Here is a 25,246-nt window from a genome sequence, read left to right on the forward strand (position 1 = left end):
TACGTGTTAGGCGGAACATGTAGTAACACGCACACGTACGCGTCGGAGTAAAACGGAAAGCGCGGACCGTCTGTCTCGCTCGCTCGTTAGGCGGCACACGGTAAGGATGTAATTTTTGTGTGCCCGTAGGATCTGAGGTGAGTCCTTAGCGTCCGGAGTGTGCCCGTGTTATCCGGGGTGTGCCTGTAACGTTCGGGGTATGCCCGTAGTGTCCGGAGTGGGCCCGTAGTGTCTGGAGTGGGCCCGTAGTGTCTAGAATATACCCGTAGTGTCCGGAGTGTGCCTGTAACGTTCGGGGTATGCCCGAGGTGTACGGGGCGTGCCCGTTGCCCGTAGAGTCTGGGGTGTGCCCGTAGTGTCCAGAGTGTGCTGTAACGTTCGGGGTGTGCCCGTAGTGTCCAGAGTGTGCCCGTAGTGTCCGGAGTGTGCCTGTAACGTCCAAGGTGTGCCCGCGGTGAACGGGACGTGCCCGCAGAGTCTGGGGTGTGCCCGTAGTGTCCAGAATGTGCCCGTAGGCTCCAGAGTGTGCCCGTAGTATCCCGAGTGTGCCTGTAACGTTCGGGGTGTGTCCTTAGCGTCCAGGGTGTGCCCTTAGCCTCCGGGCTGTGCCCGTAGCTAGTTAGAATGTATCTTAGTTGTTAGTTCTCATATGTTTCTAACTCATATATAACAAAACTATGTTTTCTTCAACAGATAACCGTAAGGAATGGAGGAGGACTCGGAGTGGGCCATTCAAGTACTGAAGTGATAGACACTGAAAGAAGGAAGAAAGAAAGATACAGCTGTTAGTTCCTGCCGCCGTCTGTGATGCTCAAGTGATAGCTTTGTGATACATGTTTACTTTGACACGCCCCTAGAGGTAAGAAATAATGAGCATTTTTTCCTAGTCTAAAGTGTAACCGGCGAGCTTGCACGAACTCTTTGATGAGAGTGTAGGAAGCGAAGGTGGTGCGTCAATTTCGTAGTGAGTGGAATTCCGTGGTCTTTGCCTACCCCAACGGGAAATAGGCGTGATCTTATGTACGGTCACGAGCATTAATATGTATACAATTTGGTACAATGTCACATTAACTTTTTTGACCAATTGAACTGTAAGTCTCACTAAATGTCAAATATGTTAGTGCGACAGAGTCCTAAAGTGGGTACATTATATTGCTCATGACTGTATGTGTCTGAAATGTCTCTACCCAACTTGAAGATTTGTCAGGTCTGGTTTTATACAGAAACGACTACCTGTCTGATTTTTCAACCCGCGAAGGGAAAACCAGCCTGATACAGATTAGGTCACATATCTCCGGAAATGCATTTCTCGGGACTATAACATTTCATCACCAAGAAAACATCGTGAGGAAACCCACATTTCCGAGAAATGCATTTTCGGAGGTATGTGACCTAACGTGTATTGGGCTGGTTTTCCCTTCGCGAGTTGGAACGTCAGACAGGCAGTCGCTTCTGTAAGAAACCGGACCTGTCTAATCTTTACGTTGGGTAAGCGGACCCTGTGAAAAACGGAATAATATGATAAATGATATAGGGAGATGATAGCTTTTCATCACCAACTTAACCATGATATTCCTCAACAGTATAATCAAAATGGACACCCTCCACGTGACGGCACACAGTAAGGGCTCCAGCCGCAGCCAGTCGCCATCCACGGCGGAGGTGCCCCGCGACCCCGTGGTCACCGATGACGTCATCAGGTCGCGGGTGCAGTCACCCTCCGCTGTCCATGTGGTCAGTGTAAGTAACATATAATAACATAACAAATTATCTATCTATCTATATCAGTCTAAATTCATATCCAATTTTGGACGAGGCCTCTTCCATGTTTTTCCACTTCCGACATCTTGGGCTATCGACATCCAGTCATATCCTGCGTGCCGTACGATGTCGTCCTTCCATCTCATTGGTGGTCTTCCTCTCGGTCTTGTGAATGCTCGCGGGCGCCACTCTAACAATCTCCGGTAACAAATAATAATAAAAATGAATAATTACTACTACTTTATTACTATTTTTTATTATCTTTTATTTTATTTTTTATTTAGAATTGGGTAGTTTCCTAGGTCAAAGATAAATTATGAAATTCTGATTACTAAATAAATACAGATCTATAGCTGTCAAAAAAGTCTTCTTTTTTCTATTTAACTTATTTATGAATTTTAATAAAGAAAAATGTAATAATAAGTGCGACATTTTGTCACTTTTCTATGTCTTCTCTCGTGTGGGTTGTGAGGTGGATTACCATCCTTATCAACCCTGGTGTCAGGGTTATTATTGAGCCGCCAAAGGCCCCTGACATGACTCATGTAACGACTACTTACGTACATCAGTAAGTAGCAACCGGGACCAACAGCTTAACGTGCCTTCTGAATCACGGATCATCTTACTTTCGGACAATCAGGTGATCAGCCTGTAATGTCCTAACCAAACTAGGGATCACAAAGTAATTTTTGTGATATTTCCCTACCGGGATTCGAACCCGATACCTCCGGATCGTGAGCCTAACGCTCCACCACTGGACCACGGAGGGCGTTAATAAATTCCATAGTAATTTCGTGTCTTGACGTTTAGTAAAAAGTATGTGACCTAATCTGTATTGGTCACACTATCCTTTCAACTATCTCCATTTAAAAAATGACGTCAATTCGTTGCTCCGTCTTGCCGTGAAACACGGACAAACAAAAATCACTTTGTGATACCTAGTTTGGTTAGGACATTACAGGCTGATCACCTGATTGTCCAAAAGTAAGATGATGATGATCTTCGGAAGGCACGTTAAGTCGTTGGTCCCGGTTACGGTTACGGTTAAGTACGTAGTCGTTACATGAGTCATGTCAGGGGCCTTTGGCTGCTCAATAGTAACCCTGACACCAGGGTTGATGAGGTTGGTAATCCACCTCACAACCTACACGATAGAAGAGGACGGACAAAGAAACTAACACACACTTTCGCATTTATATTACTATGGATTCCATGTCTATTAATACCTGATTCCATAGAATCGTTTTACTGAAGCTATCAGTTTAATCAATACTTGTATACCTATCCGTCGGTTTGGATTAGCCTACCTAGTTTTACAGCCTATAATTGACCTAGTTAGACTTGCCACGTTTGTGATTACAGAGGAAACCTACGTTTGTATGTGGTATTGTTCAACGCAGTGGTTAACGTCGCATAATAATACCCGACATTAACCTCCCCCCTCCCTTCACCTAATGGCTGTCTGGAAGAAATCGCTTTAAGCGATAAGGTCGCAATTTTTTTTAATTTATTTATTAGGTTTACCAACAGACAAAAACTTTTACACGTAACTTAACCTATATACAAAAACTGGACTAGTGCTCGTCCAATTATAGGCAAACACAACATGCTAATTTGTTTACGCTACAAAGGGCGACAATTTCTATGTACCTAGATCATTTACTATGTACCTAGTTAATGAGTCTTTTTGTAATTTTGATTTTTATTTTGGTGCAATAAAGTATATTTATAGGTCTGGGTTCGATTCCCGATGGGGACATTGTCGGAATCACTTTGTGAGACTGTCCTTTGTTTGGTAAGGATTTTACAGGCTTGAATATAACTAAAAGTTTGTTTTTTGATTGTCTGAAAAAATAAGTTGATTCCGTGCTTCGGAGGGCACGTTAAGCCGTTGGTCCCGGCTATTAGCCGTAAAAATACCTCCACCAACCCGCAGTGGAGCAGCGTGGTGGAGTATGCTCCATACCCCGTCCGGTTGTTTGCGGGGAGGGCTGTGCCCAGCAGTGGGACGTATATAGGCTTTTTATGTAAGTTATGTATTTTTTTTTTAATAAGTAATGTTTCCGCAAATTTCAGGAGCCATCATCATCCTCGTCGTCTCGTCACGGCGAGCGCACCCCCCACCACGTCAAGTCACACTCACGCGACCTTGGCGTCAGCCCGCTCTCTAACACCACGCCTAACAGAGAGTTAGTATCAATTCAATATTCGATGGTTATGAATAAGGTATAATAAGGCATAGAACGCCATCTCTCCGCTCCCACAAGCGGCTGAGCTAGGTTTTCTTCGTGCGCGTGTACGATAAGGTCAATGTGTACGAAATATCCGGGGTATGATATTAGAGACAAGTCACCGACGCGATAACAAGCGCCCATAGTGTGACGTCACTAGCACTAGCGCCCCGTTACGCCAACAGTGTGACGAGAGTATAAAGCCACCGGCTCGTCGCACTTTGAATGCGACTTCTGCCCATAAGATTGAGGATTAAAGTAAGACCGAGGGGGATGCGGTGAGGTAAACCCTAGCTCAGCTCTGTTCTATACGTAGTATTTTTGTTTTTTACCTTTGATGGATTTGCTCTTTGCCCCTGACTTGCCCGAATGCATTAACGAGGTCTAAGACGGAGCGAGCTCGCACAGAAGGTGCCTGTTCACTCTGGCCTTGAAAGCACCCGGGTTATATGCATTCGGAAATACAGAAGACAGCAGAGAATTCCACTCCTAGTATCATTCCTTATTCTATGCTAATATGTAGGAGAGACAGTGACTTCTAAACTGTAGAATTATTGTACTCTCTCTTGGTCGGTCCCTCATATCTGAGGATCGTGGTCAGCATCAGGGTTGCACCTGGAGCGTATGATCTGCCTCCACCGGTTCCTGTCCAGCGCTTCCCTTATTACTGTGTAGAACTTGGATGACGACGAGTCTTTCACTTGATCAGTCCATCTAGTCGGTGAACGACCACGCGATCTTTTGCCTTCAATGAATTATTGTAAGAATTAAAGAAAGAAGTAAAGAATTGTTGTACAAGAACTCACAAAAATGTCATTTGCAATGGTTTCCAGCTTAGAAGACTCGCCACAGAAGAAGCCAATACTGACGGGGCTGATCGCGGCCGGTAGCGACTATGCGGGCGCTGTGTTCAGCCCGAATGTCTCCTACGCCCTGTCTGACGAATACGCCTCGCCAGCTTATAGATGTAAGGCTTTTTTCTTATTTACATAACACCTGACATATCTTCAGGTTAGGTAAGCGGACCCTGTGGAAACAGGATAATGCTAGGGAGATGATGATGATGATGATGATGATAACACATCACACTACGTAAGAACACACACATACAATCATGAGCAATATAATGTACCCACTTTAGGACTCTGTCGCACTAACATATTTGACATTTAGTGAGACTTACAGTTCAATTTGTCAAAAAAGTTAATGTGACAAGGTGCCAAAGTGTTTACATATTTATGGTCGTGACCTTACATAAAATCACATCTATTTCCCACGGGGGTAAGCAGAGACAATGGAATTCCATTTGCTTTGATCCAGACATACTTCTCTTGCTTCTTCCACATTGTCGAATTTGTTTTCGAATTCATGTTTGGATCATAAATGATTATCACGTGCTCAGCGGTGAAGGAAAACATCGTGAGGAAACCCACATTCCCGAGAAATGCACCTGTATTGGGCTGGTTTTCCCTTCGCGGGGTACGTCAGACAGGCAGTCTTCTGGAAAAAACCGGATCTGTCAAATCTTCAGGTTAGGTAAGCGGACCCTGTGAAAAACGGGATTATGCTTGGGAGATGATTGCTTCATATGTATTTAAGCATATATTTTATATATTCTTATTATGTAAAAAAAATAAATAATAAAAATGATATTTGTAAAGCGTAATATATTATTTAATATATCTTATCATTTCAGCTCAGGATGGCGACTACTCGAATCAAGGTAAATAATAAAGTATAAACAAATTATAAATTAGTCACAACAAAATGATGTCGTTGAACTTTTGAACAAATTAACTGACTGTCATCCGCGACTTCGTCTACGTTCAATTTTATCCAGTCCCTTAGATGTCCAAAATTCCATCTTAATGCTTACATCCCGGACACTACAGAATCGCGTTGGTGTGAGCGAGACAATCCTAATGCTCTCTCCCTTACTCCTTAGCAGCTTACGGCCTGAGACTAAAGTAAGACCCAGAGAGGGTGAGGTCAGCGCTCAATACGGAGTGGTGCGGGGCGAAGAGTCACCGTTCTATAATTAGTATGATTTCTAACCTCTGTCGGTGGTTTCTGGTCAATTATGACTTAAGATTCAAAAGAAAGAAAGAAAGAAAGAATAGAAAGAAAGAAGAAAAATCGACCTTATAGTCACTGCACTGTAATCGTTATTTCTACATCATATACTGTCATCAAAAAAGACCACCAACTAGACATTTTTGACGGACAGAATATGTCCCATTCAAATTAAGGTCATTGTGTCGTAATAACAAGGTAGATTTTTCTAAAGTCTGTCGGTGGTTTCTGGTCAATATTTTGACAAACAGCGTATGACCCTACAAATAACGACAACAGTGCAGTAACAATAAGGTCGATTTTTCTTTGAATCTTAAATCATGATTGACGAATGATTGAAAGATGTAATATCGCTATAAGTCATAGAATAATAAGTTCGATTTTTCTGAACTTCGTCGGCACAAATTTTGGCCTGTACGGCTTGGAAAGAGCTATGCTCGGTATTTCCCTGCTCGATCGTATCAGAAATGAGGAGTCAGAAGTCACCGATATAGCTCGGAGAATTGCAAAGCTGAAGTGGCAGTGGGCAGGACACATAGCGAGGAGAACCGATGGCCGATGGGGCGGAAAGGTTCTGGAATGGCGACCACGCGTCGGACGACGCTCAGTGGGTAGGCCCGCTACAAGGTGGACAGACGATCTGGTGAAGGTCGCGGGAAGCCGCTGGATGCGGGCAGCGCAGGACCGATCGTCGTGGAGATCCTTGGGGGAGGCCTATGCCCAGCAGTGGGCGTCATACGGCTGATGATGATGGCTTGGAAAGATGTAATATCGTTCTTAGATTGCAAATTTTAACTTTATTGCAGACGACACAGATGGCGCTGCCAACGTGACGTCATCGAAGGCGCTAGCGGCCATCGCGCACCTGAACAGCAAAGTTGAACGGACGAAGGAGTTGATACGACTAGAACAGACTATTAGGGATGGTAAGTGTGTGTATGTTGTCCCTAAAAAGTAGCATGGAGGATGCTACACCGACAAGAGCGTGGCTCTTAAATTAATGATGATGATAGATATAATGAAGTATGGACTTATGTATATTATATTACATACATGTAATATAATACCACCTGATTGTCCGAAAAAGTAAGATGATTCCGTGCTTCGGAGGGCACGTTAAGCCGTTGGTCCCGGCTATTAGCCGTAAAAACACCTCCACCAACCCGCAGTGGAGCAGCGTGGTGGAGTATGCTCCATACCCCCTCCGGTTGATTGAGGGGAGGCCTGTGCCCAGCAGTGGAACGTATATAAGCAGTTTATGTTTATGTTACATGTAATCAAATTGTAATCTCAAAGTATCATAGAATGATATGAGCAGTAATAAACTATAGCTCACCCCAAACTAGCTCTTGCTCCCCACCAGCGTCTGAGCTAGGTATTAACCCCCCCCCCCCCCCCCCTCGAACATAGTTTAGGCTTGAATCGTATGGCGTCAGACGTCACACACAGATGCGCGTGTACGATAATGTCAAAGAGTGGTATACTGTGTAAAACGAGGTTGTTGGTTGGTCGAACATAGTTTAGATTTTAATCGTATGGCGTCAGACGTCATTACATTTCCACTTCCTTATAAGACACGATGATCGCCTTCTCTTTCATCTGTTCCATGTAAGCTCTTCTTGGTCTTTCCCCTTCCTCTCTTCCCTTGTAGGTTCCCTTCTATGATGTTTTTAATAAATTCAAGTGTCCAGCCTCACCTGTCCTCAATAATTCAATATTTGCCTCTTTTCCATTACTGTTAAATTTTAATATAATTTGCGTATTATCCACAGATAATGTGAACGAGTACTTGAAACTCGCAGCGAACGCAGACAAGCAACAGTTGCAGCGGATCAAAGCAGTCTTCGAGAAGAAGAACCAGAAGAGCGCGCTGTGCATCGCACAATTACAGAAGAAGTTGGAGGGATACAACAAGAGAATCAAGAACTGGGAGGTATATAGTATGAACATTTCAATTTTTTTCTTTTTTTTTCAACATACATAAACTCACGCCTTTTTGCCACCGGGGTAAGCAGAGACTATAGAATTCCATTTGCTTCGATCCTGACACACTTCTCTTGCTTCCTCCACATTCATCAATCGCTTCATAAGTTCATACACGCACGCCGGTTCAGAGTAGATCGTATTAAACCTTTTCTAAGGACATCTTCAATTCTTTTTTTTTTTCAACTTGTCAATTTTTTGTATTTTAATGGGTGGAGGGTAGTTGTTGTAAATGCTGGTACTTAAACTAAATTAGGAAATGAGCGCGACTCCAACAAACTACGGAAGTTGTTTGGCGATAGTATTAAACTGTGTACAGGGTGTTAGTGACACCGTAACGAATACTCAGGGGGATGATTCAGACCTTGATCCTGAGTAAATATCAAGTGAAATTTTCCGTCGCAAAATTCATGATTATTTTTAGTTTTTTTTTAATTATTTAGAATTCTATACTTTTGCGATGAAACATTCCACTTGATATTAACTCAGAATAAACAGCTGAATCACCCCCCTCAGTATTCGTTACGATGTTACTTACACCCCGTCGAAGTATATAAGGTAGCCATACAAGTACGTATGGGTGTTAGTGACACCGTAACGAATACTGAGGGGGATGTTTCAGACCATGATTCTGAGTTGATATCAAGTGGAATTTCCTGTCGGAAAATTCATGAAAATTTTAGTATTTTTTAAAATTATTTTCCGTTCCATACTTTTGCGACGGAAAATACCACTTAATATCAACTAAGAATCATGGCCTGAATCGTCCCTCAAAGTTTTCATTACGATGTCACTAACACCTTGTATGTATGTAATGCCCTACTGAGCCGAGGTGCGCGCCCAACCCACAACACTCCTGCCCACAAGCTGGCTAGGTTGGAGCAGTCAGTGTACGTACTAGGCCCATCAATATACAACCGCCTACGAATCTATACGAAATGCACCATCATTGCAATGTTTTAAATACAAAATGAGAACCTGGCTACTAAACCATAACTTTTATTGTTTTACCGAACTCCTAGACTTGCCTCTATCGAGTTAATTTTAATGAACTAGTATTTAAAACCGAATTACACAATTTGTAATTTAAGACAGATTTATTAATGTAACTACTTATAAAATTTATTATTTTAAACTAATTTATTGATACAATTATACAATTTATTATTTTTGTTTTTTAACTAATGTATTAACGTAATTGTACAATTTATTATAATACAAAATACCTACATATGATAGGTTGTGAACTAATATGACCTGTAACGAATGTTATCAAATAAATTATCATTTATCATTATCATTTATCATTATCATTTATCAACTGGACACCCTCAGGCCTGTTGTCTTAATTTTATACCGGGTGAGAGCCTTCAGCGCCCCCATTGGCCGGCCAAGTAGTATAAAAATCTGTCCTCTAGTTTGAATAAGCCTAATACTTAGTAGTTTTGTATGTTGCAGCAACACGGGACGAGCGGGCAGGCCCACAGACAACCTAAAGACGTCCTACGAGATATGGGGCAGGGGCTCAAGTGAGTACATAGTCTTCCTGTATCGTGTGGGTTAAGAGGTGGATTACCAACCTCATCAACCCTGGTGTCAAGGTTATTATTGAGCCGCCAAAGGGGCCTGTCATGACTCATGTAACGACCGCGTACTTACGTCAGTAAGTAGTAACCGGGACCAACGGCTTAACGTGCCTTCCGAAGCACGGATCATCTTACTTTCGGACAATGAGATGATCAGCCTGTAATGTCCTAACTAAACTAGAGGTCACAAGGTCATTTTTGTGATATGTCCCCACCGGGATTCGAACCCGGAACCTCGGGATCGTGAGCCTAACGCTCTACAACTGGACCACAGAGGCCGTTAAGTATTAGCTAAGAATAAGGAACAATACTACGTATAGAACGGTAATTCTCCGCCTCGCACCAGCGGATGAGCTAGGTTTACCTCACCCCCCTTGGTCTTACTTTAGTATTTAATCGTATCCAAGGATCAGAAGGTGATTTTTGTGATACGTTCCCCTAAGGATTCGAAGCCACTGGACCACAGAGGCCATATTTCATCATCATCAGCCGTACGACGCCCACTGCTGGGCATAGGCCTCCCCCAAGGATCTCCACGACGATCGGTCCTGCGCTGCCCGCATCCAGCGGCTTCCCGCGACCTTCATCAGATCGTCGGTCCACCTTGTAGCGGGCCTACCCACTGAGCGTCGTCCGACACGTGGTCGCCATTCCAGAACCCTTCCGCCCAAGCGGCCATCGGTTCTCGCTATGTGTCCTGCCCACTGCCACTTCAGCTTTGCAATTCTCCGAGCTATGTCGGTGACTTTAGTTCTCCTGCGGATCTCCTCATTAGACAGTAGTTAAACAAAAACTTTACAAAAAAGGTTATTATAAAGTTAGTGATTATTTAGAAGATATGAATGCAAGGGATTAACTGTCTGAGAACTGATATTAGGCAGCTAAATTACTCAATTGTATATCAATATTTTATGTTTATTTTTATTTTTTTTAAAGAACGTCTAGGGCCCTGTGCCGAGGTTTCTCTTGCAGCTTCTTTTCCCCGGCTATACAGGTTGTGAGAAGCTGCAGTAGTTTTAGGCGGATGAGACGTTCGTTATGTAAAAATTGACGATTCAAAGTGTAACTATGTTACCTACTGAATAAAGATATTTTTGAATTTGAATTTGAATTTCTGATTCGATCCAGCAGGGAGATACCGAGCATAGCTCTCTCCATTGCCCGCTGATTCTCCATCTCCGCATTGGCCATATTTAGTATAGATCAATTACCTCCCCCCCACCCCCAGGAACGTGGGCGGCAACATCCGCGACGGCATCACGGGGCTGGGCGGCAGCGTGATGGCGGCGCCGCGGGAGTTTGCGCACCTCTTCTCACGGTCCAACCGGTTCGGCTCCGCTGACAACATCTCGCAGTTAGCCGGTCTGTATAACTGTTTCTATATGGCCATTTGAGATTGGTGGCTTCATCACGGGGCAATAAGGTAGAGAATGCTGGCATTTTGCTAAGGGAAATTATGCGCCGTCATAAGTAATGACGTAAGGTTTTTTTTTTGACGTGACTTATTGTAGATTTGCCGCAGATGGCATTAACTACTTGGCCGGACAAATGGGGAGCGCTAAAGGCTCTCACCCGGTACAACGTTTAAGCCAACAGGCCTGAGGGTGCCCAGTTGGGCGCGAACCTCGGCTCAGGGCGTCGTCTGAGAGGAAAAATATTTGAAAGAATTAATCGACCCTAGTGGGTCGATAGCGATAAGCGCTGAATGAGGGAAATCGTCGACCACGCCGGCGGGGTCGGTATCGGGGCTCTGAAGTGTTTGGTGTCGCGAGCTGATTGGCTGCCTCTATGGCTAGAGTAATCGGGTCTAGAGTAATCGGGTAATGACGTAAGGGGAATAGGTATCCAACTAGTCAAATCAGTCACTTTTTACTAAACGTCAAAACACGAAATTACTATTGGAATTTGAATGAAAAAGCAACCTGTGACGTCATAGAAAACGTGACGAAATATCGCACTTGTTATCACATCTTTCTTCTTTTTTTGTCACCTTTAGCTCTGTCTTCATTTAGTAATCAGAATTTCATAATTTATCTTTGACCTACGAAACTACCCAATTACGCGACGTTATAAGAAGTAACTTCTAAAAATTAGTTAAGTGTCAGCAAGAACTGAATCTGATTATATGCCAATTCTTCTCTCTTATCGCTCCGTGTTTTTTGAAGAGAGATTCGGGTTGAGTTGATCCGGGAAACCCGTCTGCGGGGGAAATCTGTACACCGGAGTACAGTTGCTAGTACCCACAGACGGATTTTACATAGAATTATATTATTATATCTGTATTGCTTGTCCAGCAGTGGCCTAATAAATTCATCATCGCTTCGCAGTAACCGAAATTCAATTCTTAATGTGAATAATTTGACAAATATCGACAACAGCATTTTCTTATTAACAAAACACAAGAAAATACATACAGCTGAGTACTTGATAGCTTTAGAGTTGCTTATATAGTTATATGTACGGAAACTCGGTGGAATATTTACCTAAAGACGGTAGTCCATAATATAGAGCTGATATTACCGTTCACCGCCTTAAATAACAATAATTAAATTCGTTGTCAAAATAGTAAAATAAAAACTGATTATAACTGTTCCGAATGATTTGCATAATTCAATCTTACTTAAATAATTTCGAATTATTAAGAAATTGGGGATAAAACCTAGAAGTTCAAATGTAAGCGGCAGCATTCTCCATACTGTCCAGCTAAAATTCGTGATAAATTGCTATCAAATGTGGAGCAACTAGGAGTGTATCCCGTCTTTCGTGGAGTTACGAAAAAGAAAAGAAAAAGGCAGTTTTGTTTGAAAATAAGTTTTTCTATTTTTTCTTCTTTCCGATGTTTAGGGAATAATATAACACTATGATTTTGCAGTTAAACGCTGCGCAAAGGGTTATAGTATAAAAATATAATCAAAATAACATATTTGTTTACTCAAATATTATGGAGAACTGTCAAAATTTAAGAACACTCAACAGTAGCGACACCTGATGGGAGAAATAGGCAGATTTTATCCTCATATTACAGTGTCATATAAAAGTATGTAAGCAAAGAACTAACTTAGAAAATCAGGTAAGGCGGTGAATGGTAATATCAACTCTATTTATGTACTACCATCAAGTATAGGTATATATGCCATCGCGTTTCCGACCTATAGATATGTATCAACGTAACGTCCGCCATACACAAAATATGTATTTTATCGTATTGTCCATATATGTATGTATATATGATTGTAACGTTATGTATTCTGTCACGCAGAGAACACGGGTCCTTGTAAGTATCTCGTGTCGTTTGTCCACCAAAATCTCCACCGAATTCTCCACCGAACACCCACTTTCTCCATTAAACTTTCTAAACACACACCCCTGTTTATATGTTGTTGTGTTTTCCTACAGAACTCGATTCCTATCTCATTTGCCTGTCATAGAGAATTACTTTTAAAATAAAATATTAATCATGGCATGAAACGTTTATGACACGATTTTTTTTTATTTAATAATATTTCTGACAGGAAAATTAATTTTCTTATTTTGTTATGTAGTTTTTTTGAATAATGTCGATGTCAAGAGGCTAGATAATAACCTAGAAGTAATTTTTCGTAATGGTTAATTTTAAATATGGCGCTTGTATGAATACAAAACGATGACGTCATCAAAAACTAAGTTAAACGTCGTACTCGTTGTTACGTAATTCTTAATTAAAATTCGTAAATAAGTGAAAACGAAAAATATCTTCTTCTATTTATAGAATAGCATTTTTTAATTTATTTTTGACGCAGTCATCTACTCTATGATTGTAATATTTCTATATTTTATACTATCTACATCTGTCCCTACGTCATGTAGTTAGCCTGTGATTCATTCTCCTACATTTATTAAAATTGTGTAGTATTTTAATACTTAATAATTATAACGGTGCATATTCATCTATACCTATATCTATAGATCATACACATAACCTTATTACAAAATAGGCATCTCGCTCATATGCAACCCGTTTGACGTGTGCTGTCAACTTAATTTTACCGGGTTATTGGCAAATATAAAATTTTGGACGGCTTTTTTTAAATTTCTGCAAACAATTGACGTGTGTTCCATAAATTTTATGCCTGTCGATTACCCGTCCCTTTCTTTCTCAGCGGATTAGAAAATGACAGGTATAAATTAAAATTAGATGGTTTGTACTGGAATCAGCACCATTATCTTCAGTCTTAGTCTTGTACAGTCATGAGCAATATAATGTACCCACTTTAGGACTCTGTCGCACTAACATATTTGACATTTAGTGAGACTTACAGTTCAATTTGTCAAAAAAGTTAATGTGACATGGTACCAAAGTGTATACATATTAATGCTCGTGACCGTAGTAAGGCGGCTTAAGATTTATCAGCTGAAGATAATTCTACTACAATAGATTACCCATCAGTGATATGTATCTCTATTTCAATGTCATGAAACACTTGAATGAATTTTAGACATAATATAAATATATACTTTAGATAACGCGAACATTTTTCTATATACAACAGTACATAACAGTGCAAGCTTCCCACAAATGAACGATTTTCACCGCACGATCATTGCAGTAACCTAACCTGTATTGGGCTGGTTTTCCCTTCGGGTTTAAAGGTCAGACAGGCAGTCGCTTCTGTAAAAAACCGGCTCTGTCAAATCTCGATAATGTCCCTATCGGGAATCGAACACGGACCTCCAGATCATGAACTCAACGCTCCAACCCATAGATTAGGCTGTTAATACAACAAAAATCGTAACCAGTAAATCATACCGCACAATATTGGCCTTAACATAATCATACGTAGATATCTTTATCTTTACATTGCGTTATCTATTGTTTTTACATATATTATTCATTTTCCGTTTACATCATACGACAGAAACATGTTTGTATTGTGACAAGTAGTGTAATGTATTATTATTTAAATACATAATTATGTGAACGTAGTATGAAGTACTGTACACAAGATAGCGTGACACGGCATTGGCGTCATAAATATACGGTGATTCATAGTTTGAAAATAGAATCAAGTTTAGAATAGGATACCTACACTCGTGACTCTGCGTCTGAGTAGAATGTTGTTTAAAAAGTGTAAACAGTGCCGGAAGAAATGTAAATATATTTTTATTTTTTTATTTATTTATTTTTTCTAATTCCTGTAAATACCATCTAATTTTATTTTAAGTTATACCTGTCATTTTCTCATCCGTTGAAAAAGAAAGGGACGGGTAATCGACAGGCATAAAATTTATGGAATATACGTCAATTTTAAGCGTAAATCTAAAACAACCTTCTAAAAATTTTACATCGGCCAATAACCTCAAAACGGATTGCATACCAGCGAGATGCATTATTATTGTATTCGCCCGGGATATTCATTCGTTTTAAAGGAGATCATCGGATTTCGGCCCAGAAGTCAAAGTGCCGGCCAAAAAATAATTTTGCTATATTCCGTTAGATCTTATCCGTCTGAGTATTTATTACTATGGCACCAAAGCTGTAGGGTCAATATCTTCGGTTTTATTCGAATTAAAAGAACTGTATTTTTCATACATTTTTGGTGAAAATTTAAAGTGCCGGCCAATTAACAAAAATGGTATATATCCTTAGAACTTATCCGTCTGAGCATTAATTACTATGGCACCAAAGCTGTAGCGTCAATATTTTCGGTTTTATTCGAATTAAAAAAAAACTTGTATTTTTCATACATTTTGGTGAAAATGTGAAGTGCCGGCCAAGAAACAATATTGGTATATCCCGTTAAAACTTATCCATTTGACCATTTATTATTATGGCACCAAACGTCTATCACCATTATTTTGGCTTTTATTGGACTTTACGTTTTAGTTTCTATGTGAAAAGTGCCGGTCAGCAAAAACACATGTCAAAACTATCGAAAAGATACCTGTAAACATTATTCACTATGACAATAAACGTGTATGACCATTAGTTTGGCTGTTGTTGGATTTTTAAAACCTCGATTTTTGATTTATTTTGTTATAAAATAAAATATGACAGGCGCGTTATTTAAAGGATCGTCAGAATGTTTATTACTATGACATTAAACGTCTATGACCACTATTTTGAACTCAATTAGATTTCTCCAAAATCTGGAGTTTTCATAGATACCTACACTTTGGCGAAAAGTTTTATCTGGCGATAATGCAGGTAAAGGCGTAATATCGTGGTCGTCATTGGACATATTTTAATCATTAATCATTATCCCTAACAGCTCCTTCAGACGTCATGCCAAAATACGAGTTTCGTCACTAGATGGCAAGCTTATCTTTGGAGGGTGGTAACCATCTACGATCAAGATGAATCAATACCATAATTCAACCTAAACTTAGGCCGTAACGTTGAGTCGAATGCAAAAACTACAGCCAACGTCGTGTCTAAAATCAGATAGTATTAATATAGAAGTTCACCTAACAACACACAAAACAATAACACAAAGTATTTATGACTAATAACTAGTCATTGGGAAAGCTCTGCTTGTTGTCATTGTTAAAATGTATATAATTTTTTTTTAAAGTCCAATAAACGCCAAAGTCTACATTTGGTAATATAGTAAAAAAAAAAGTTTCAAGTAATTTACCAAAAGATTTGACTTATTTTGTTTCGCTGGCTGACATTTTCCCATTTGAACCAAAACGGAAAGAGAGACGAATAAAAGTCATAATAATGGTCAAAAATGTTTCGCCCCAGATTATTAAATGTTCTAAAGGTCCTTTGTAATCCGCCGTACCGCAATTTTTGCCCAAAGCACTTTATTTTTAAACAAAATAAATAAGAAATCAAGATTTTTAAAATAAACTAAAAGCCAAACTAATGATTGTACACGTTTGGTGCTATAAAAAAAAATGTTAATAGGCATCTTCTCTCGATACTCTCTACATGGTATTTTTGATGGTCGGCACTTTTCACATTTGAACTAAACCGTAAATTCCAATAAAAGTCAAAATAATGGTCATATATGTTTGGTGTCATATTAAAAAATATTGAGAAGCAACTATTAGACAGATTCGACGTATTTTTTTCGATTGCCGGCATTTTAACATATTAACCAAAACGAAAAGTCCAATAAAAGTCAAAATAATGGTCATAGAAGTTTAGCGCCATACTAATAAATGTTCTAACGGTCCTTTGTAATACGCCTGTATCCCTTTTTTTCCCAACGGACATAATATTTTTTTTTACAAAATGTATGAAAAATATTGATTATTAAAATCCAATTAAAGCCAAACTAATGGTTATACACGTTTGGTGTCATAGTAAAAAATGTTCAGAGCAATCTACTCGAAAGGTTCGACACATTTTTTTTCTCTGGCCGGCACTTTCAAATTTGGGCCGGCCAAAGTATGGAGAGCCGATGATCTCCTTTAACTTGTTGGCAATCATCCGTCCCTTTCCTTTTCGGTGGATAAGAAAATGACAGGTATAACTTAAAGTAAAATTAGGAGGTGTCTGCGGGGCCATTATTTGTTTATATTAATTCTAGCCCCTATTCCTGCAGATACCTAATTTTATTTTAAGTCGTACCCATCCGTCAAAAAGGAAAGGAACGGATGATTGACAACTGGTTTAAAATCTCTTCTATCGTGTGGGTTGTGAGTTGGATTACCAATATCATCAACACTGGTGTCAGGGTTACTATTGAACCACCAAAGACCTCTGACATGGCTCATGTAATGACTACGTACTTAAGTAGTATCCGGGACCAACGGCTTAACGTGTCTACCAAAGCACGGACAGCGATCAGCCTGTAATGTTCTAACCAAATTAGGGATCACAAAGTGATTTTTGGAATTTGTCTGTAAATGTTGTCCTACTGTAACATATGCTTATATTCTGTTCAAATTACACAATTATCTATCACATATCAATCGCACATATGTATATGTATGTATAAAGGGTGTTAGTTACATCGTAACGAAAACTTTGAGGAATGAGTCAGACCATGATTCTGAGTCGATATTAAGTGGATTTTTCCGTCGCAAAAATCATGTATTTTTTTTTAAGTTTTTTAAAATTATTTTCAGTTCTATACATTTGCGATGGAAAATTCCACTTGATATTAACTCAGAATAATCAGCTGAATCATCCCTCTCAGTATTCGTTACGATGTCACTTACACCCCGTACAAGTACATACGGTAGCCATACAAGTAGGTATGGGTGTTAGTGACACCGTAACGAATATTGAGGGGGATGATTCAGACCATGATTCTGAGTTGATATCAAGTGGAATTTCCTGTCAAAAAATTCATGAATTTTTTTGTGTCTTTTTTAATTATTTTCCTATCCATACTTTTGCGACGGAAAATTCCACTTGATATCAACTCAGAATCATGGTCTGAATCATCCCTCAAAGTTTTCGTTACGATGTCACTAACACCCTGTATATATATGCTATTAAATATAGAGAACACATAACACTTTTTGACATGTGTTATCCACATTGGACCTTGTCTCCTCCTAAACTAATACGATGAAAAAAAGATGATTATTTTTTTTATTAACAGTGAAACTAACAGACATAGTTTATGTAAAGACTAAACAAAACAAATCATTCGTGCTAGATTCGGGGAGATTCAATTTTTTTCTTTCTTAAGACTTCGTATCAATAGTGGCTGCAAGTTGTCTTTGTTTACTTGCGGCTCTGCCCATCCCATTAGGGATTACGGGTGTGAGTTTACGTATATCATGTTAATCATTTTGTCTATGGTTAGAAAGTTACGTAACTTTCTAGTCCTAAGAAAGAAAAAAGTTGAAACATATTTTTTACTATGACATTTTTGACGTGACTAATTGTAGATTTGCCGTAAATGACATTATCTACTTGGCCGGACAAATAGGGAGCGCTTAGGGCTCTCACCCGGTCCGATAAGGAGACAGGGCTCATACATTTGTCATACAAAACTTACCGCTTACACAATCACCAAAGCTTATACCACTTATAACCTGCAATAACTGTAAAGTGTCGCTTATTCGCCTTCTCGTTCTTGCACGCTAGCCCCACAACACACGGAACTGAGAGGTAAATACTTGCGCAAGATTAATATTGGGCTGGTTGAAACATTCGAAAAAAGAAACGGTTGATAGCATATAGATTTGTTTGACCAAATAAACTATCTAAAGGATTTTCTTTTACGTAAATGATTTAAAAAATAAATTAAAATGATAATTTATATGTGTGAGTAAGAGAATAATAATCTGGGGGGTTAAAATGGCCACATCGAAGCAATTTATCTAAAAACGCAATATTGCTATTTGACATTTATTTGCATGGCGCACTTATTTTTATATGCGCAAATGTCAAATTGCAATATTGCTTCCTTAGATGAATTGTTTCGATGTGGTCATTTTAGCCCCCCTGATGTACATTGTTTGAGGTTTACGCGGTTATTATCATAATTAAAACACATAATACCGGGTTCTTACCGCGCCGGATCGTCCCGTGATCATGGCATTTGCAACAGTGTTGAAATATCGGGAGTCACATATCCCTGATTAACGCGGTAAAAACCCGGTATTATGTGTTTTAAATATCTGATGTGACACCATCAGGGTTTTTTTACAATTTTGCTACGGAGCCCTAATAATATATTACCCAAAATAAATAAATAAAAAAGAAAATAAATAGATAATAAAATAAAAAAATTAAAATAAAAAAATATATAAAATTAAATAGAATATTATTTAATATTAAATAGAAAATTACACTTCTTCTTATTTATACCACGATCAGTGTATTTTATGAAATCTGTCTGAAAAATAAAACCGTCTTTTTCTAATGTTTCAATTTTACGCCCCCCTCTTTCCCTAACGATAGTTCAATACTGTAAAATAGTTTTGAAGATATAAAAAAGAGACGCTATCAAGAATACCAGCGTTTTTTATTTAATATTTTTTACAATCCTCTTTTTCTTTCAAGTGGGTTGTGATATGAATGACCGACCTTATCAACCCTGGTGTCAAGGTTACAATACGTCACCAGCAGTATTGAATTATTCTTTGACTAAGATTTGCCACGTGGTCACAAATCTAATTCAATGATGTTAAAATGTATTGAACCTTATTGTTCAAGAAATTAGCCACGCTTTGTTACATTTGCCGCCTCCATATGACAGGATATCGAGCCCCTTAAAAGCGTATTAATTTTATTTGCTATTCCAGTGCTGTACCTGCGATTTAGGGAATAACAAAAGAAAAAAAAAGAACCGAATTCCTTTATGAAAAACGAATTATTACGTACTTATATTAAAAACAATAGAGAATAAGGATTGAAAATTGTCATATTTAGTCATTTTAAAAAGATTTTATTCAAGAAGTAACCTAAGATCCTAAATTCAATCTTACATGAAAAATACTAACATTCTCTTTAATTATTGTCTATATTGAAGTAAATAACTATAGCTCTTTTTGTGACTCCCTTTTGAAGGGCCTGTTTTCATTTCATGCGTATTTTTTTATAAAATTATATTTTATTAGTCTGGAAACTAGCAGACTTAATTTTAACTTAAAAAAATCTAAAATTTACTATGTCTCTGTCTTGCGTTTATGGTATGTGCAGGACGGCACTATTTTTAGTATTGTCAAAATATAATAATTTTAAGTTTGTTTTTACAATTGCCCAAATTCGCATGACAAACAGTTCCTTTCAAACAAAGTAAAATGTGTATTGAGTGTTGCTACAACGTCGCAGCGAACGCGTCGTCGGAAGGGAGCCGCGCATCCGAAGCAGGCGAAGCGGCCGCGCCACGTGGGTCGACGCTTCCGCGGGCAGCTACTTCGCCCGCTCCGAAGTTTTCACCCGACGCTTCGCCTAGCTCGTCGATTACCAGCGAAGGTGCTCCGTAAGTACTACTTAGTTGAAGAATTGTTAAGATCTGGCAAGTAGAGGTCGCTGCATACAGGACCATGTAGGGTCGTGGTAATCTTTACGTTTTATATTTTCCACAAAAAATACAGAGCACTTTTTCGCTTCTAATCTAACCGACGCCATCTTCCTTTCCCTTCCCTCTCTCTTCCTCTCACACTACTCGGGGCACGTTCATAAGCTTCATCTCATACACGTCACTTTCATAATAATCTTTCATTCCCACCTATATACATAAAATTACGCCTATTTGCCGTTTGGTAGGCAGAAACCACGGAATTCCACTTACTACGATTCTGACACACTACTTTCGCTTCTTCCACTCTCATCAAAGACTAATAAAGATAATTCGTACCTATGAAAAGATCTTCTCTTCTATCGTGTGGTTTGTGAGCTGAATTACCAACCTCATCAACCCTGGCGTCAGGGTTATTATTGCGCCGCCAAAGGCCCCGGACATGGCTCATGTAACGACTACTTACTTACACCAATAAGTAACCAATAAGTAACCGGGACCAACGGCTTAACGTGCCGGAAAGAAATAAAAAAAAGAAAAGAAAGAAAAGTCATCCATGTTTTCTTGTGGAAAGATATCGATATGTTATGCAGCGACCTCAAATCGTTATTTAAGTTCTCATTTATTTTATGCGTCCTTGGCTAGTTTCTTGTAATGCAATTGTCATTCTATGGTGCGATTCCAACGAACATAAAATTCATTTTATTTTACTATGTTTTCTAAAAATTTAGCCCTCCCATACGTAACACGAAAAACTCAAGAAAGAAATTGAGCTAGTTATAGAGAAATGTTAAACTTTTGAGTAACTGAGAGTTTGCCATACATAGCAAAAATACATAAAAAGAACGTATTCATACTTTGAGTGCATGCATATTTCAATTATGGTAATTAAATAAAATATAAATATTTTGTAATGGGTCGGTAAAATCAAGCAACGGCTTTCGGTATGCATTTACTATACTATAAGCTCCAAAAGCATTCGCAGGAAAACTAAAGTCACCGACATAGCTCGGAGAATTGCAAAGCTGAAGTGGCAATGGGCAGGACACATAGCGAGGAGAACCGATGGCCGCTGGGGCGGAAGGGTTCTGGAATGGCGACCACGTGTCGTACGACGCTCAGTGGGTAGGCCCGCTACAAGGTGGACCGACGATCTGGTGAAGGTCGCGGGAAGCCGCTGGATGCGGGCAGCGCAGGACCGATCGTCGTGGAGATCCTTGGGGGAGGCCTATACCCAGCAGTGGGCGTCGTACGGCTGATGATGATGAAGCTCCAAAAGTTCAATCAGTTTTTCGTAATGTAATTAAGCCGGGAGTAGCAGACTGATTGCACTTAAGACCTTCTAATTACGCGTCATTTCTGTAATAGGCCACATTTTATGGTTCTGAACTTCTTAATTTAACCACAGTTAATAATTGGGTAGTTTCCTAAGTCAAAGATAAATTATGAAATTATGATTACTAAATAAAGACAGATCTAAAAGTGTTATTAAATGTTTTCTTTTTTCTATTTAACTTATTTATGAATAAACACACAAACACAGGTTGCTTTTTCATACAAATTTCATAGTTAAAACACATAATAACGGGTTGAAATTTTATTTTATTTCATTTCTTACCGCGTTTAAAGTAGGGATATGATACTCCCATGGGGTATATGAGTCTGATGATTATGGGAGTCTCATGTCCCTACTATAAACGCGGTAAGAACCCGTTATTATGTGTTTTAATTATGATAATAACCGCGTAAACTTAAAACAATGTATAGTCCATAGTCTTCTTCTATCGTGTGGGTTGTGAGGTGGATTACCAACCTCATCAAACCTGGTGTTGGTGTTGAGCCGCCAAAGGCGCCTGACATGCCTCAAATAACAATAGTTTCATAGTAATTTCGTGTTTTGACGTGTAGTAAAAGGTAGCTGATTTGACTGGTTGGAAACTACCCTGTTAGCACGCCAGCTTAGTGGTAGTGCAATAATAATGCATGTCGAATGCTAGTTGCTCTATACATTTTGTATACCGTTGCTTACGGATGGCGACAGAGGCGCGGCGCGGCACGCACTTGGTGCATCTCGCAACACTCGCCCGGATTTCCATCTTTGCACACGGTAATATTAATCTATCTGTATGGGATCAAAACCGGTAATCGATTTAATTCGGGCTTTTTTAAAAAACGAACAGGGGGCTTAAAATGGCCACATCGACGCAATTCATCTAATAAAGCAATATTGCAATTTGACATTTGCGCATATAAAAGTAAGTGCTCAATGCAAACAAATGTCAAAAAGCAATATTGCTTTCTTAGATGGATTGCTTCGATGTGGCCATTTTAACCCCCCAGTTTTAAAATTAAAAAGAAAATGCTTTGTCTATTTCTTTCGTTGTTTCATTTTATTTAATCGAGATTATTTTTTAAATACGAAGAACACCTTAGGCTGGAGAAAGTTGATAGAAAAAAATAATAATTGATTTCCGATTGTGATCCCATGTGGCTCATTTTATTTTCGACATATTCCTTATAACCCACTAAACATTTTTAGCCGAGTTTGAATTTTAAATGTAAATTATAAATTACCATAATTTCTTTATCACAAAAATGTACTAGAATTACACATATTTTCTTATCGATTTTCCTCCTTGAGTCAGCATGCCTCCTTTCACTCAAGTGTACAACAACTTAATGCTTAGTTCACACGTGCCTTGTGGACCAACGACAGTGCAAACGGCCGAGCAAAGGTGAATGCGACAAATCGTTGAATAGAATAATAATAGAAAACGCCACACACAAAGCAAAACAATAACATGATTAAAATTTTCACAAAACATTTATAAAAAAAGCAAACTTACCAAAAGAAACATCTAGAGCGGCTAGCCGATCATCCGAATCCCCTCGCATCAGAGCTTATAGACCTCGTAAATGTGGTGAAACGACTGAAGAGAAGCCATGTCGTATAAAGTGGGAGGCTGTGACATTGGTTGTGGCTCCTGACACGTCATCTATCCACTTAACGAAACTGCTTATAGTCTAGAGGACTGATTGTAGTTTAAACCAAGGAAAAAAAAAAGCAAACAAAAGGATGTTCGTCAAAATGATCATAAAGTGGTGGTGGACGTCCTGAGATAAAAGAGCCTCACTTCTCTTCACGATAGAAGAGAAGAGGGCCTCACTCAGCACAAGAATTCATGCAAATAGACTAGTTTTCAACTAGGCAAATCACTTACTTTTTATTAAACGTCAAAACACGAAATTACTATGGAATTTGTATGAAAAACCACTCTGTGACGTCATAGAAAAACACGATAAAAATGTTTTTTCGTTAGCTTTGGATCTGTCTTTATTTAGTAATCAGAATTTCATAATTTATCTTGAACCTAGTACACGACCCAATTTGTATGCAACGTCGCGCACCTATCCGTACCGCACGACCCGCATATTTGTATAAAATGCGATGACTTTGGCGCGTGCGGCTTCTGTGGAAGGTCTAGGTGCGCGTTCACCTTTACTCGACACGTGTGAACTAGGCATAACGGATTACTGATTGAGGAGCTCGGTGGCGCAGCGGTAAACGCGCTCGGTTGTTGAAGTTAAGCAACTTTCGCAAAGGTGACCAAAAAAAAAGTTTTCATCTCGAGCTCCTCCGTGCTTCGGAAGGCACGTTAAGCCGTTGGTCCCGGTTGCATTAGCAGTCGTTAATAACCATCAATCCGCACTGGGCCCGCGTGATGGTTTAAGGCCCGATCTCCCTATCCATCCATAGGGAAGGCCCGTGCCCCAGCAGTGGGGACGTTAATGGGCTGATGATGATGACATGTATATTTTCCTTCACAGGTATCCCACCCAACCCAACTCAAACAACATGTCGGAAGCAGCGTTCTCGATCAAGCCCATACTAAACGAGCTGCGCGAACGCAAGGAGGATTACGAGAGACTTGCGGAGAAAATTGATACGTTAAAGGTACGCTATAGACAGATTCTGTAATCCGTGATAGTACGGAGAACGCGTGGTATCATTGTCATTGGTGCGAATATCGGGTCAGGCTTTAAACGACTCAATTCGACATTGTGAGTTTAAATTCATGTTTGGACCATAGAATATTGATATCACATCTTTAAGGGAGCTGTTTAAAGAAATAAATATACTGACGGTCGCAAGTCAATATATTTATGAAAACATTATGTATGTGCGTAAAAATGTATCTCTCCTTCCGAGAAACTGTGAAAGGCATACTTACAATACAAGGAATAAAAATAAAATTGTTGTTCAAAATTCTAGATTAAGTAAATTAAATTCATCTTTTTTGGGGTTATGTATACGTTTTTACAATAAAATACCAGATAATATTTTAAATGACAATGGGCACTTTTGTATGAAACTTGGTCCAAGAACCTCCACTGATGAGACTTATATGTAATGAAAGCTTATGCTTTCTCTATGATTCTGGCAAAGTCCTATCAGATTCTGTCCCGGGGTTCTTTTTTTACGGCCATGTTTGTCCTGGCTAAAAATGTGATAAAATACAGTGGGAGCTAAAATCGACTCAAGATTTGTTGCTGGATAACTAAGTCTACATAAATAATTATGTATCATATTGTATATCATTTTAAAGAGGATCTTTTCCAGAATCCGAAACATAAAAAAAAAACAAAAAAAAATCTTTTTGTAAGCGAATTATAGTCAATTTATATCTGCAGCGCCATT

At 39.2% G+C, this 25,246-nt stretch overlaps 1 protein-coding gene across 1 annotated transcript in view; it reads left to right on the top strand.

The window, feature by feature from the left end:
• Positions 1-25,246, top strand: part of LOC126377922 (transmembrane and coiled-coil domains protein 2) — a 55,716-nt gene that overhangs the window by 16,343 nt on the left and 14,127 nt on the right. The window contains exons 2-12 of the mRNA XM_050025979.1: positions 694-859; positions 1,584-1,734; positions 3,838-3,950; positions 4,826-4,959; positions 5,689-5,715; positions 6,872-6,991; positions 7,838-7,998; positions 9,507-9,577; positions 10,863-10,996; positions 20,358-20,508; positions 24,376-24,502. Coding sequence (XP_049881936.1) covers positions 1,594-1,734; positions 3,838-3,950; positions 4,826-4,959; positions 5,689-5,715; positions 6,872-6,991; positions 7,838-7,998; positions 9,507-9,577; positions 10,863-10,996; positions 20,358-20,508; positions 24,376-24,502 — 1,179 coding nt within the window. The 5' untranslated portion in view covers positions 694-859; positions 1,584-1,593. The remainder of the gene's footprint in view (positions 1-693; positions 860-1,583; positions 1,735-3,837; positions 3,951-4,825; positions 4,960-5,688; positions 5,716-6,871; positions 6,992-7,837; positions 7,999-9,506; positions 9,578-10,862; positions 10,997-20,357; positions 20,509-24,375; positions 24,503-25,246) is intronic.

This window comes from Pectinophora gossypiella, chromosome 24 (genome assembly GCF_024362695.1).
Source record: "Pectinophora gossypiella chromosome 24, ilPecGoss1.1, whole genome shotgun sequence".
Classification (NCBI taxonomy): domain Eukaryota; kingdom Metazoa; phylum Arthropoda; class Insecta; order Lepidoptera; family Gelechiidae; genus Pectinophora; species Pectinophora gossypiella.